The 16,371-nt window shown below is 35.8% G+C and overlaps 1 protein-coding gene across 1 annotated transcript in view; it reads left to right on the forward strand.

The window, feature by feature from the left end:
• The first annotated feature begins 347 nt into the window (after window positions 1–347).
• The window catches only part of rspo3.L (R-spondin 3 L homeolog), a 50,685-nt gene continuing 34,661 nt past the window's right edge, over window positions 348–16,371 (forward strand). The window contains exon 1 of the mRNA XM_018263181.2: window positions 348–1,309. Within this exon, the coding sequence (XP_018118670.1) occupies window positions 1,213–1,309 (97 nt within the window). The 5' untranslated portion in view covers window positions 348–1,212. The remainder of the gene's footprint in view (window positions 1,310–16,371) is intronic.

Below are 16,371 nucleotides of genomic sequence, written 5' to 3' on the forward strand. Positions count from 1 at the left end.
TTATGAACCATCACTACAAAATGTGCACTTACTGTATAAAAATCTGAAAAGATTAAATGCCACCCTGAGAAACGTCATTTTGTTAAATGAGAAGGTTGCACCACCTCAATATAGAAATGTCAGTTTTTTACTACTTTTTAGAAGACTTAAACACCAAGTTGTTTGTCTTCCACCCTCATAACTCCTTATGGGCTAATTTATCCCAGAGCTGCAAATACAATACAGGAGGCTAACATTTAGCACTCTCTCTCCCCCCAAAGCACTGCCCAAGTCTCATTGTAGTTTATTTTACACACTTAATCTTCAGCTTTCTTTAAAAAGAGGAGGGGGTGAGAAAGAGTGAGAGAGAGGGAGAAGGGGGAGGTTAGATCAGTGACATCGGCATTAGCAGGAGTCTGATGACAGGAGCAGGCAGTCTTATGAGTGCAGCAGAGAGAGTGAGAGGCAGTCAGTATTGAGGGGGAGTCCGCTGATTTACAGTCATTTAGAGCACACAGCTCCACTCCTGGAATGTCTCTTGGGTTCTGAGTCTGATAGCTCTTAGCAGACCACCCCTCAGTGCTTTAGGAACTCTGCCTTTTCTTGGATTCCTTCATGGTCTGTATAGTTGTGTGTGGATAGAATGCTGGATGTGAGGTCTTCTCCTGCCCAAGTAACCAGCTTCAGCTGAGATCCTCTACCCCGGCTGCCCATACCCCGTGCCACTCTGTACTGCTTTATGCACTTAGCAGGTCTACATACATATATGGAGATTGAAGAATCTGGATCTCAGATGGATGTCTCCTCCACCTTGTAATTTAAAGAAAGAAGGTGTGCTTTGGCTTGCCTGTGACTGATGATCTCGGGATCTCCAGTGCCACATGTGTACTGCAACTGGACTGCCCGTGGCTTTCCTGGTCAGTTCTTACTTTTACAGGATCCTTCCAGCACTAACATCTCCATCAATGTAACATGCTACCTGCATCCCATCCAAACTTTAATGGGACCCTGCTTGCTAACTGTGCCACATATCTTACAAGGTCCCCTGTTTACCTGAAAATGCAGTAATACCCCTTCTGTTATTTGGATCCACAGTTGTTCCTACCAGGTTCTCTCTCTTGAAATCCTTGTGGATTGTGTAACTTTTGGAATCACTGAATTAAAAAAAAAAGACTTTGGAGGACGATATACTCCAGGCTAAAGGACATAGGGGGGAAGCATCACAAGGTTACTATGCAATTGCGACTGCTTTCTCTGTGTTTTATCATTTTGAACTTCTTGGAATACATTGACAGCCAGCAGATCCCCAGAGGGAGGCGACACCGGAGAAGTAAGTGTCACTGCCAGTTGTAGTCACCTGCAAGGCACTGTCTAGTCTGTAGCAGCCCTACAAACCTACTTAGAATTGTTAGTTGATTAGCATTATTTATAAATTAGTAAGAGTAAACTTTTTATACATTTTATTTATCTGTTTGTAACTTTTTGTGTAACTTGACCCACTATGTTCTAATCTATAGCATAGGGCATAACAATACATCCTAGTCAAACCTTTAAGTAATGGAACATAAATACTAGATAATTTTTCTAACCTAATACCATTGTATACTTTTACATTCCTTTACCAGATATAGAGCACTAAACTTATTTTGACTTAACCACGTGGTTCTGAATGTGACACATGCTAATCCTTTATACGTCTGCCTATGGTCTGTTATCTAGCTACCTAGTAACAGTGTGTGTATTTCTATTTATTTTATGAATTGTCCAGAAGTCTCCACTAAATGTATGTGCATATATAATATATATTACAGTTGCACTTTATAAGCTTACAGTTTCAGTTTTAACAATAAGTATTCTTGCTGCTTTTATTCTTAAATAACTGTTATTAGTAAATAGATTGTATAAAAGCACATTACCAATATACTACCTGGAGGTTTTATTCCAATCACAAAGGAAAGCCAAAATGAAATGTTATTGTGGTGTTAATAAATGTTGGCTACATGTCCTGTAGATCTAGGTATTCCACCATTCAGGAGTATTTAGTCAGATGTTTGGGAACACAGGCGAGCAGATAGTGGTACCATAGTTCAGAGGTTTGGGCTGTCTGTGAGAAGTCTGTTTGATTAGAAACCCTGCACTTCTCTCATCAGATACAGATGGGATTTTTCTTTGTCTTGTTTTGACTGGACTAGTTAATACGGGAAACATATACAGTTTCACCTTCTGACCGATGGATCTACGCAATTTAAACTCAGATTAAGTATAGACCACACCAGTAGCAGACAGAGCCAGGGAAAGGCTGGGTGTTATTTAGACACCTAGATAGTTGCTGCTTTCTAGAGCAAGCCTGTGATGGCTCTGCATCCCACCCAGTAATCCTACAAATACATTAATTACCACCCCAAAAACAGCAGGGGAAAACCTATTTAATTAAGACTCATTCATCACGTTGGTGCTTTCTAGACATGCCTAAGGCTCAGATTAAGCATGCTAATGTCCGAAATCCTGATTCCCATTAAAACCCTTATTGTAATGTTCCTGCCTTGGTTAATAGATCTGTTTGTGTCTATACAGCACTAAATTCCATTTTCGAACCCTTTACGGTGGCCATAGATGTAGACACTGAAGTGGGGGATTTTTTTAACCTGCCCAATCGAGATCTGCCCGACTTTCGGCCACATAGGGAGGCCCACCAGATGGCCAATAAGCTGTCGACTCGGTCTGTCTGCAGCTTTCATTGACCCATGTATGGTGGCCTTTAAAGAGAAAACTAAATAGATTTACAAAAATACAATGCTGAGTCTTGGCACTCTACCGTTTATTGTTTATTTGCTCTGCACACCTTGGTGATCACTTGTAATTACTTAGTAATTGTAATGTCTCTCTCCTGCTTGCAAATCCTATTACAAACTAAATCATTGCATGAACGCTTCTGAAGTTCTCCTGACTGTAAGCAGAATCCTATACATACAAGATGTTTGCACTTATCCCACCACATATTCAGTTTCTAGATATCTGATTTAGTTCTTGAGTACATTGTGACACACCCCTTGCCTGTTGCAGGAGATCTGGAGATTATTACTTGTCCAGGAGATTAGTTTCCTGCTCTGGGATCTTTTAAAATCCTAATTATAAAGTCTTACATCACAGATACCATTCAGAACGATACCTGGTTTCAATGCAGGAATGTCCACCCTGTTGTTTAATTATTGTACAAACTTGGGCAAATTCTGTTCAGGAATTCTGGGAACTGTAGTTCAAAGGCAACTGGAAGATCACAGGGTGGACACACTAGTAAACCCCCCAGCTGTAGATTTTGGATGTTAGAAGATGCTGGGAGTATTACAGGTAATCAGATCCAGTCCAGAGCAATACTGGCAAATTCCAGAAAACTACAAGCTGTGGCAATGGCTATTGTCAAGGTAAATGTCATGTTGCCCAGATGGAAATAAAATGTACCAAGTTGCATGGCTCTGAGATACCTTCAATGGGGGTGGGGGGGTAAATGGAGGTTATAGTAAAAAAACAACCGGAGGAACACATTTTAGACATTCATAATCGCTAAACTCCCCAAAACATAGTTAGCTGATGCTGGTAGATGTAGCTCAATGACAAAAGTGTTTCTTTTCTTCAGTGTATGCTGGAGGAAGATGGGTTGATGCAGTTGGCATCCCTGTTGAAGAGCTTGCAGTCAGTGTTCTGTCTATCTAAGAAGGTCACTGTTCTGTCTGTCCCCCATTCTGGGATATCATGTCCCCATTCTGTTAGCTGCTATTTAGGCTCATATTTTATTTAAAAAAAATCCTGTTGTCCCAAATGGTAAATCAATGTACCCAATTTAGATTTACGTCTCTGTGAAGTGTTTGGCAATTGCAGCATCCTGGGAATTGTAGTTCAACAACAAGGTCATCGACTGGACAACCAAGATGGTTTTAGTACTCATATCATTCATACATATGTTCCATTTCTTGTCACTCCTCAAAATGTCTGCACATTAGCCTTTGTACATATTCCCCCTTTGTAGTGACATGTAACTGCAAATTATCTGCATGGTTTACCATGTGTGCATTTGTGTGGAGGACCATGTGTTATTCCGACTTTGTTTCCAAACTACCAGCAGCAGCAGCTCAGCAAGAGACCTCAGCATGTTCCACTAAAACTACTTACAGATGGTACATGGAGGGTGGAGAGTGTCTGCATGAAGAAAGGCGTGCCCTCCAGCAGGCAAAACCAACGTGTTGCTTTAGCTAGCTCCATCTCATCAACTGAGTTCTATTTATTAGATATCTGTTCTGGCTGCAGTGTCTTGTAAATGATACAAATGGGTGTGTTAAGGAGATAAGTGTGCCCAGACTGTATACCCTGTTCTGCAAATCAGTGTTAATCCTGGATGTATGGCTATGATATAATGATGTAACAAAATGCAGTTGTCTTCTAACACAATAAGCATGATATAACTCAGCATCGTCTACACTGTTTGAAAAATTGGGCTGGTTCCTGATATATTTATAAGAGTGCCTGTACCAGAGGATGAGAAACTAGGCTATAACTGTAACCTACAGAGGCACCTCTGTGCAACAGTGCAACAAATAATGGCAGGCCAGACCATTATACTTCCATTATTCTTACTGAAATGGCTTAATACAAGCTAACCATTTGTGATGAGAAATAGATTCTTGGAAATCAGGATTCATAATAAATTATGTTGATTTGGCCTTTTATATTTGTTGCAAATGATTCATATGTTGTAACATTTTAGCATATATCAGTCATTAGCTTTGAAATAAAGCAGATGTTCTGCCAATATGCCAAGGGAAATCACAGGTCACTTTGTTTGGCAATTCAACTTCTGAGCTGCTATTAAATCTTAAATGTATATGTGTGAGGGGGATGTCTCTGTATCTGTTTATCTTGAACACTTTGGACTCCCAAACCTTGCAAAACCTGCAAGTTCACTTTATTCCCCTGTAACCCATTCACAGCCAAATCTACTGTGGGCTTGCCGACATACTAAAAAGGGTTAAGACTAATCTTTTGTCTATGGGATATAAACATCTGAGAGTGGGTGAGGAAAGTTCCACTCTTCCACCAGAGATACAATAAACAATTTTATGATCTATCAAGATTAGTGGAAAAGAAAGTTATGTTGCGAGGTGTCATGTTACCAAGGAAAATGTTTTTAAAATTCTGAGTTTTGGTTTGAGAGGCACCAAGTAAAGAGCTACCTGGGGTGGTAAGGTTCTTTGTGCAGAAACAATTCTTTGCATGAATAGGTTTATTAGTGTAAATGCAGAAAGGTTGTGGGAATTCACAGATGCCTTATCTGTTTAAGTGTGGGAAAGAACCCTTACATTCAAATGTATAAAGTTTGTATACAAAAATAAATATATTGCAGAATACTAAGGCGAAAATGTAAATTTAAATTTACCAAATGCTTCAGCATGTAGAATAAGGGCTTTCTGTGATCAGACAGGTTTCACTAAGACGGAGCGCAATATGCAAAAGTTAGTATCACACTAGTTAGTGAACAGAATGTTAACCCCTCAATAGTCCTGAGTTCAAAAGCTACTTTCTAATTATTAGTAGTAGTAGTAAGCGTGAAAGCTGCTTATTGCTTGTTCCTCATAGGCTCTATAGGCAACATTAACTTAGACACCGTCTTTATGACCACCAGAGGTGCTGCTGATTTTGTGGATTGTACAGTCTAATAAAATGTAAGGAAAGTCTTCAGTATTCGTTCCCATTTACAGAAATAAAGATATGCAGCTAAAGAATATCTTACCATAACATTTTATCTGCTTGAAAGAGGGAACCCAACTTGGAAGAATTGTCTTTTCAAAAATATGTTTCATTCCACAACAGGGTCATAAATGATGAACTAGGTCTGCTCGCTTTTGGATGCTGTAACACAAGGATTTTTTTTTATTCAATTTTTAACACAAGAGAATAAAACATCTGATACAATCTGAAATTAAAGATAAAAAAATACTTAGAGACCCCTTCACCTTTTGAAATTTGTACTTGCCTTAATACTTGTCAATCAAAATAATACACAGCAGCGTGAGATTCCTGAGATTCATAGGAGTGAGAAAACTGTAATGCTAAACAGCAACCAAAGTGTGTTAAAAATAACTAAAGTGTACAACAGCCCTCTGTCATAATAGTTTGGCTTTTATATACCGGTAAGTGTATTCAAACATATATCCATTAACATTTGTATTTTGTAGTGTAGTTCAATCTCTAACTAGTCTGCTACCTCTAATTAAAGAACTTCCTGCCCCATGAAGGATGTACTGTCTGCTTAATAAAAATTCTATAAAGTGTTTGTGGAAGTCAATGCAGGCAAAGGTTAATATTGTAAAATGTGGTACAGCATTACTTGTCACTTTCCTTAGGCATTAGAAAACCACAAAGGTTGTGCAAACATGCTTTATTTTGTGGGTTTGACTACCCTCTAGTGGCAGTTCCTGGAGCAGACAATGGAGTTATTTGAAGAGTACCAAGGAATCCTTATTGAAATGTGGCAGATGTGTTTTGAGAATCTTCCACTGAAACATATAAACCATTATTAATTCATAATTACTAATAAAAAATAATTTTCTCTTCTTAGTAAAACACAGTATCACTAACATTATGTTCTCAAATAGAAATTTTATAGCCATATTTTGCAATAAAAGTGGTGTGTATCCATTGTTTTATAATTTAGCTTCAGGACACTTTGATGGGACTCACTAAAAATTCTTTGTAAATAAATATTTAAGAGCAATTACTTTTTCTAAGAAGCATTCCAGTTTTTGGTGAGAGCAACTTTTACGGTGACACGTTGGGTCAATGTAATGCTTGATAGTCAGGCTTTTACAAAGTGTTATACTCATCTTTCTCCTACATAACATAGTTGTGGTTAATTTTACAGTAAATAAGACAATGGTCAACTTAATCCTTGACAGTCATGTTTTGTATGATCTGTTAGTCTGATGCATTCTGTTGTGGGATAACCATGGTTGCTTTCACAGTAAGAGGATAGGGCAACAATCAGCATAATTCTTGACAGTCAAGGTTTTACAATGTGCTCTGCTCATCTTTACCTCTTGCTTGATGACTGTGGTTCGTTTTTGATTAAGACAAGACATCGGTCAACATGGTCATTGACATTCAGGCTAACATGCTGGGTAACATGCTGGGTTTTGTAAAAGACAGGACAATATCATTGGAATCCACCTCAGAGGGTCCAACGTAGTATGGGAATAGCCTTGGTAAATGTTTTATATTGTGTAATAAATTTCATAGTCACTTATATGCTACATTTCCTCAATTGATAAAGAACTAATAAAATAAGGTTAGCAGGAATCTGTAATTTTTCCTGATACATAACACTTTACAGTCTTTTACATGAGTTTGAGTTTTTTTCTATTATTTCCCATTAGCAGAAATAGCTAGTAACGGATAGTAATTAAATCCTGCACTGAACTTTAGCTCATCATTTTTATCTTCATAATTACATTCCATCCATACAGTACTCTGGTCAGTCTACTCTGGTGTTTATTGTGGAGCTGATGCTGCAGCTAACGTACTGTAGCAGTTAGGAAAGCAATTGCCATTGTTCATTTCTCAATCTGTTTAATAATGTACATAAGTGTGTGTGTTCAGATAAAATAGCTTTCTCAGTGCTGCCTAAAAACAAAGCAGCTAAGATCTTGCTTCTAAACTATACTTCAACTACAAGGGTATCATTCCATTGTTCTATTCACATGTGCACTGTACTTAAGTGCAAAAGAAGCTAAGTAAATGTTACACTAAAATAAAATTCAAGTGGGCAGTTTTGCTTTAATCACATTCCCATAAACTATTGTAGCTTTTTGTGAACTCCTAATGCCATGACCTGTTTAAAAAACTTGTCACCGAATCAGTCAACAAAATATTGCTGCTCTTGTTAGGAGTGTCATTTCAGAAAGTGTTCCGTCAGCAAAGTCTGCATCCATTAAAACCCCACCGGAGGACATACTTCAGATTGCTATGACTCTGTGGAATAGAAGCAGTGTGTAAATTATAATGCTGTTATATACAGAGGTATTCTTTGAGTGTACTCAGTACAACCTTGTGAGCTGCTCTATATACATATGATACATTGAATTGTAGAAATAGTTACCAAGTACTTGGCAAACTGCACAGTGAAGCTTTACAGTACTACAGAAAAGGCCCGTGCCAAAAGAAAAATAAAATGTAATTCATGTAAAATGTAATTAACTACATTTTACCCATAAGACTAAGCGGCCACTGGATAAAGGCAACGTCACATCGTTAAAGTTGCTACAAACTGTAAGAGCTTTGACATTACATGATGAATTTTGAGAGACCAGACTTGTGTTTTAGGCAATTTGGCAATTTTCATCTAAATTATAAGGAAGAAAATGGAGAAGAAAATGTTAATCCTCACAGACAATAATTTCAAGTTAACTTTGTCCACAAATTTTTGCATTTATTATAAATAAATGCAAATATTCAGAGAAAAAACATACACATAGGGGGTTATTTGTCAAAGTCGGAGTTTATTTCAATATTTTCTGCTACAAACTTCAATCAAATCCGCTCGGGTTTTTTATGCTTATTTATTATTACATTTTCACGAAAATATGCTTTATGGGAAAAAATCCAATTTTCAAGATTTTTTCACCCCGAAAACTTTGGGGTATTGCACGAAACCCAGAGCACATCAAAAAATCATTGGGACTTCTCCCATTAACTTATATGCAACCTCGACAGGTCTGAGATGCCGGATTTTCAGATTCCGACTTTTCCATCCTCGGGTTTAATACATTTTTAAAGTCTGATTTTATAAAATAACATTTTTTTGTGATATTTTGCATTTGGAGTTTAGTAAATAACCCCCATAGTCTTAGTTCTGTCCTTAGGCTTTAATGATGTGTTATGGAGTATTACCTACAATGTATTCTAATAAATGGTCTGTATTTTCCATTTAAAAGCCAAGACAGTTTTTAGTTTTGTTCCTTTATTTCTAGCTAACAACCAAGCTTTTTCTTGTTTTATTAGCCCAGTGTAAACATTAAACCAACCCAGTGGGAAATAGCTGTTACTCCATTTCATAGGGTCCCAAGAAAAAAAGGTTAAATTGTCTCAGGGTCCAATATTTAAGTATCATTATGCAATATACCAGAACTACTTTAATTTTGGACGGTCGTAAAAATTCCATTCTATCTCCATGACCATCTGAGACATTCAGTTTATCTTTATGAGCTCAACCACAGTGGGTATAGTGCTGAAATACATTCCACAATTAGTATATCAGTTCCACACAGACCTTTTTTATTTACAAAGCACAAATCACGTAATCCCTTAACACACATTAGTGGCAGTACTAACATTTCATTCATGTATTAAGATCAGATTATGCTACTGCTTCTAGATTTACTTTATAACAAAAATGTTACTCAATGGCTTCTTGCTTATTGTTTACATCATTTTGCACATGTAATTATATGGCATAGAACCAACGGGGACTCAAACAATAAACTTAAACCTATGATTAATAATGTAAAAAGGAAATGATACACTGGCATTTTATGTTTTTGATTTTCATGTAGTTCCACAAAATATATTTCAGACTACCAATTAAAAACAAATAAGGCTCAGATTATTTTTATACTGGGCTTAATGCACCAGTATCAACAACTCTATAACAGTAATGATCCAGGCTTTTAAAGTTGAAACAGGAGCTCACCATATTGTTTTTTTAAGGAGTGTCAGTAACACACACATGCTCAGTGTGCTCTGGATACCTGTTAAGAAGCTAAGCTTAGGGGTCGTCACAAATAGTCAAGCAGAAAATAAGGTTTGTCTGGCATAATAATAAATTAAAAAACTGATGACATAACATTGATATTATACAACAAGCCAGCACTTTACTTGCTTAAACACAGCAACCTTTCAGAAAATCTTCAAGCCATCCATACATGCTAAAATAAACCTAGACATAATTGACAAAAGTTAAAGCAGCAGTATACACCTCTTTGTCAACATGAGCCCAATAAATAGGGCGTGTGTTGAACATATTTTATGTATATTGTTTTACTTAATAAACATGTTATTTTTTTAAACTACTTTTAATTTCAGACTTTCCAACATCCTGGCTAATGAGTCAGTTGAGAATGAGTAGGTAGGAGTAGTAGGTCTACAGGTAAGCTTTCAGTACAATAAATGTGATCCCAAAAACATCAACTTAGAAAAGGGAAGGGTTTGTTTATACAGAGCAAAAATAAACACCATTTGGATTTTTCAACACATGTATTGCTTACTGTGAACATGTTGAGCATATTGATGTATATTGATCCTTTAACCACAGAGGAACTTAATTTTATCATTTCTATCAAGACACTGGTAGCTGTCAATCAAATCAGCATTCATAATCAACCATTTTGAACACATATACTGGAAAATACATACAGAAACAAGATTAAAATCTTATATACTGTATTATGACACTCTGCACACCAATACTAGATAGATAAGTGGTCCATGCAATGTCCAAGCATTGTGCATCTATATGGAAGATCCTTTGTGCACAACCTCTATGCTTAAATTGGACTCTATTAAATATTTTATATTTTCCCACATTGTGTGTAGATTATAACAATATCTACTCCTTGGTTCATTTAATTGCACATATCAGGTTGAAATATACATTTAAGGCATATTTATTGTTCCAGAATATCTCCTTTTATATTCTGAATAGTGCCTTTTAATGACTTGAGTGCTAATGTCCAGAAAATGTGGCTTCTTCTTGGCAACCTGATGCCTTAAAATACCATAACCTCTTCAACACAGATTATTTTAGTAGACACATTCTATCTTACTTCATATCATATCTGAGAAAATGGTAAATGTTCAGATGAAAGTGCAGAAGAAAGTGTAGTAGATTCGCATATTTTAGCTGCAAGTCCTGGAAACGTGCAATAAGTTTTCGTGCTTTCTAACAAACTTCTCTTCAACACTTAAATCTAATCCATGTGACTAGATCCTTTAATACGACTGGATTTTCAAATCCTACAATTAAAAATAATAAATACATCAGCCAAATTTACTGCTCTAACAAAGGGATAACAAACAGTACAAATTTCAGTAAAACATAAGTATGTTTATGCAGGAACATTCAATGCTAAACATGATGATTTACAAATGTGTGCCTCACACTTTGGACATAAGTGACTAATTTATAATACACGATTTATAATAAAGTGTCAACACCAATGTCCTTAAATGGTTATACTGCCTGCAAGTGGTCTATTGCTCGCTTAACCTCTTCTCTGCTCTCTATCGAGAAATACACATCTTCCAACTCACTAAACTTTTGCCTTGATTAAGATTCACCAACTTATTTCAGTGTTACAAGAGTTCCTACAGATTTTTGCAGCAGATTACTATGAACCTTTCCTGCCAAGCCACAATATGCGAGTGTTATATTTTTTTACATATATTATTGCTTATATGTTTTATATGTTGCAAGTTTACACAATAGAGGTTTGGGATCCATTATCTGATGACCCATTATCCAGAAAGCTCCAAATTACAGATAGACTCCATTTTATCCAAATTTTTAAAAATGTTTTCCCTTTAATAATAAAACAGTACTTTGTATTTGATCCAAACTAACAAACATATAGGTAATCCTTACTAAGCAAAACCAGCCTTTTGGGTTTATTTAATGTTTACATGATTTTCTAGTAGACTTAAGGTATGAAGATACATTATTCGGAAAACCCCAATCCCGAGCATTCTGGATAACAGGTCCCATACCTGTATATAATTGTCAAATACTCTCTTAATTAATTTTTGAGTAATCATCTTTCCACTGCCTACGTAGGTATCTCCATCTGCAAAGTTATAACTTGCACCCAGTTGTACATTATAGATCTTCCAAATATGGCTAGTATGCCATTTTTTCAAATAATATTAGGTCCTGGGTTCAGTTCTGACCAGTTTGTTCCCTGTATTTCCTCCTGGTAAGCTGCCCTGTAAAAATAACAACTAAATAAAACATATAATTAGAACACTTCAACAAAAGAAAAACCGTCTTTCTTTGCATTTTTAATTGCTCCTTTTCTTCCTTCTGTCATTGGAGCACATTGTATGTATTTATGGTTTTAACAGCAGCAGGCAGCAGTTTCATATACAGTATGTCTACAATAAAAAAGGGCTATTCATTTGCATATTTTTTTTTAATATTTTAAAGACATATATAAACATAACTAAAATGACTGAAATTAAAAAAAAGGGATAACACCACAAAAACTACATTCTAAATAGTTGTATTATATTCTGTTAATCTAAAAAAGCCTACAGTTTTTAAAAGTGCAGAATAAAAGCACCTTGTGTTGAAACTTATGTGAATTTTTTTTTTTTTATGTGATGTTATTAGCCCTTTAATGTGTAAGAACTAGAAGACATTGCAGTACAGCAGGGCAATTGTTTGTTTATATAAACTCAAGTGTTTAAGAAGAGATACTGTAATATCAGTACAGATAAGGATAAAACACTTCCTGCGTCTGGTAGATAGAAAAAAGGAAAGTCAGTCATGTTAACAATTATCAGTATTTGAAATTGCCACTCATAAGCAGCTTAAGTAAACAGAAGGAACAGGGACATGCTTGTCTACACTGTCATCAGAATTGTTTGGCTTGTAGAAACGATTGCTGTGGCTGGAAGTTACTTTTACCAATACTAACTAAAGTGACCTCACATTAAAAGCACATGAAATATCAGTTGAATCATGAATTTTATAGTCAGTTTCAAGTTGAGTAGACAGTCTTGCCATTTGGAAAGAGCGTGGAGTGGTTATTCTAGTGCAATATCACTGGTAGGAATAATTTTATAATGAAAGCACCCCATTGATTCCTATGGTTCTGCTCCGGCTTTCTACATCCTGTAGAACTCAGGCCCATTTATAAACATTGAGAAAATTATTATGTGTTCATTAACTCACTGCAAGTAATCAGTTTGTAGCTGCATTATTTGCAGATTTAACAAGACTTTATTTATTGCACTGTGTATTTCAACCCATTTCAATCTATCCCCTCTAATGGCATCACAGATGATAGGAATGGGCTTTCCTTAGTTTGACCAACAACTTGTCCCTGTAGTTAGAACCGCACACAGACCTACTCCCTTCTGTCACAGAAAAACACCCTGTCTATATTATATACAAACATCTATCTAAACTGTGCTTGCCTTAATATTTATGCATTTCCATTTATTACAATTCTACCTTTAACAGAGCAGGCATGAAAATTCCTTTAGACATGAAGCCCCTGTTTTTCCTCAGTTACTTCAGGCCCTATCACTATAAAAATTTAAGTATGACAGTTTCCTGCAGCTGACAGCAGGGGAACAGCAGCTTTAAACTCATCCATTGTTTATATAACAAGCCCAACATTTCCTTTCCAGGGTAACAGAGACATAAAATGGATTGGCATAAAGATGGGCCATGCTTTTCCTTGCACAACTGGATACATTTGTGTACACAAAAAGTGTACACAAAGAATTCCCTGTTTTACTCATCCATGTTATGACAAATATTACTGGGACAAAATATGTATTGTACTATTTTTGGTTGTCATTTTTATGTGTTTAGGGTATGTTTAAATAATGCCATTCACAGAGCACTTGCATCTCTTTGAGAACATATACTAAGCCTAGAGCCTTTTACCCAGCACATCCCTCGACCATGCAGTAAGGGGTTTAATTATTATTATTATTATAAATAGGCCACCCCATATCTATGTGTGTGTTGCACTCACAGGAACTTGATGTTATACTGGAATAGTAACTAGATGAACTGCAAGTAATTGAAGGGTGTTAAAGTGCACATCCATGTTTTGCCTTCGTGGCTACCCTTACCTTGCAGGATAATTCTCATTTACATTCAATAACTAATTCAATTCGTCATGCCTCCTGTGTCTGCTGCCAAATGCTGTGCCTAATTATAGCATATGAAATTACATCTGAATTCTCGGAATGAAGCACATGTTTAGTATGGGGGTCCTTATATAGAGTTTCACTCTAAATATACTGTAAATATAAATCCCCTAAACATAATGGGACACATATATGAGCACTGGGCTTCCTATTTAGCTTAGAGCAGAACTCTGCTTCTGCCAGTGACAATGAGGGGGTTATTTACTAAAACTCAATTTTTTCTGGTCAGGCTTTTTGGGGCATAAATTCAAATTTTTCATAAACAAAAAACCTCAAATCCGAATACGAAAATCACTAGATTTCATCAAATTTTTTTGCAATTTGATTTGAGTTGTTTTAATGATTAATAAGGCAAAATCATGAATGGAAGTTTGATCGGCTTTGTATAATAAAAAAAATGAGAAAACAACGGATATTAGTAAATAACCACCTGAGTATATATTGCTGAGCTGAGATATTTGAGATAAGTTGGGAAATTCTTAACACCTTTTAGATGCTTGTAATCACTCACTGTCCACTGCCCAGAAACTTTCTATTCTACTTTTACTGCTTTAATACAAATTCATGATATATTCAGGGGGTTATTCACTAAACTCTGAATGCAAAAATCACGATAAATTTGTGATCTTTTTTATAAAATCGGACTTTTAAAAAAATCAGGAATTTTTTTGAATTCATTAAACGCAGAGGATGGAAAAGTCCAAATCAGATGATCCGGCATCTCAGACCTATCGAGGTTGCATATAAGTCAATGGGAGAAGTCCCAATGATTTTTTGATGTACGATGGGTTTCATGCAATACCCTGAAGTTTTCGGCAAAAAGAATAAGAATTCAGAGTTTTTGGGTAAAAAAATCATGAAAAAAATCCAAAAAATCATGAAAATCGGGTGAAACATATAAAAGAATCATGAAAATCTGATTTTTTCCTGCAAAGCAAATTATCAGGAAAATGTAATAAATAAGCATAAAAAAACAAGAGCGGATTTGATCGGAGTTTGTAGCAGAAAATATTGAGATAAATTTAGGACTTCAATAACACCCTTAAAGTTTGGGCCTAAGACCCTGGTGCACTAGAGAACATGGAAGCCATTATGACTAACACATCAGAGATCACTATGAGGGCTTCACACATGAACAGATGGTCTGCCCGTTTGGTTGAACATGACAGAATCAGACAGCCTGTTCTTTCTGTATGTAGCCATCTTTACAGACCTTACACCTGGCACCCTGTCCAATGCTATTACAAGTGAATGGGGCAAATTCCTAAAATGAAATCAAAGCAATAAATGTTGCAGTATGTAGACTCCACAGACTCTTGATTTTACAAATAAAAAAAAATCATTTTAAAAGCTTTAAAAACTATAGAGCTAGTGTTATTCTAAACACCATGAGTTGTAGCATAAGTGAACCCAGGTGAGGGTGCATTACTAAGCAACCACCTGCACCCTACCATAATAACATTTGTAAATACTTTTGCATGGATGCTTGCAAGCTTGGGAATGTGACAGAATAAATATGAAGGAGTGCAAAGCTTTAAAGTATTCTTTTTCAAGGGATACTTGCAGTCTTACAAGTATCCCAAATAGTGATGTGTGAAACTTCCCATTTCCCTTTGTTGGAAAATTAGCAAAACGGCAAAAATTCACTAAACACAGACTTTTTTTTTTGTGGTAAAATATAATGGAATTATGGGTGTTTTTTGCGGCAAAACTAATCGCAAATTATGTTTTGCTATTATTAGAATTGATCAATATAAGATTTGCTTAGGGTCAATTTAAGCTATTGTATAGATTTCCAAACAGAAACAATGGTAACTTTGGGCATAACAAATCCAGGGGATTGTTGATCTTGTTTTAGGTATTCACAGTCTGTATAACTGTATACAAGATCATTACAGAAACAACAATACATAATTTAGCCCTAAAGGTACAATATAATTGATATTTTTGGCACTAATTAGGCTATTTTATATATTAAACAGGTAACCCTGTGCAAAGCTGTAAGCAGCTTGTAATTACCTGTGACCAATACTTCTTTTTACTTAGCGTTATCATACTATGTGGCAAATGGGATTTTGCTCATAAGATGCTATTTGTTAAGACTTGGATAAGACTTCAGCAACTAATTATGTTGTATAAGCCCTATTGGTATTATAAACAATGTAATCTCTTAAAATCTCTAAAATTCTAATTTATCTAATATTTTATTAAAAATAACACCATAAAACTCCCATACCTGATTTTAAAATACATAGTGATGGCACTCACAGGATTTGTACGTAAAAAACAAAAAAGGTTAAATATTTTTTCAGCAGTGACTGAAAAATATGTCTACAAAAACCAAACAGAATTTAATAGAGAGTGTGGGAATTTCACTCTGGTAAATTTTATATGCCCCACAGAGTT

The sequence above is a fragment of the Xenopus laevis genome, chromosome 5L (genome assembly GCF_017654675.1).
Source record: "Xenopus laevis strain J_2021 chromosome 5L, Xenopus_laevis_v10.1, whole genome shotgun sequence".
Lineage (NCBI taxonomy): Eukaryota > Metazoa > Chordata > Amphibia > Anura > Pipidae > Xenopus > Xenopus laevis.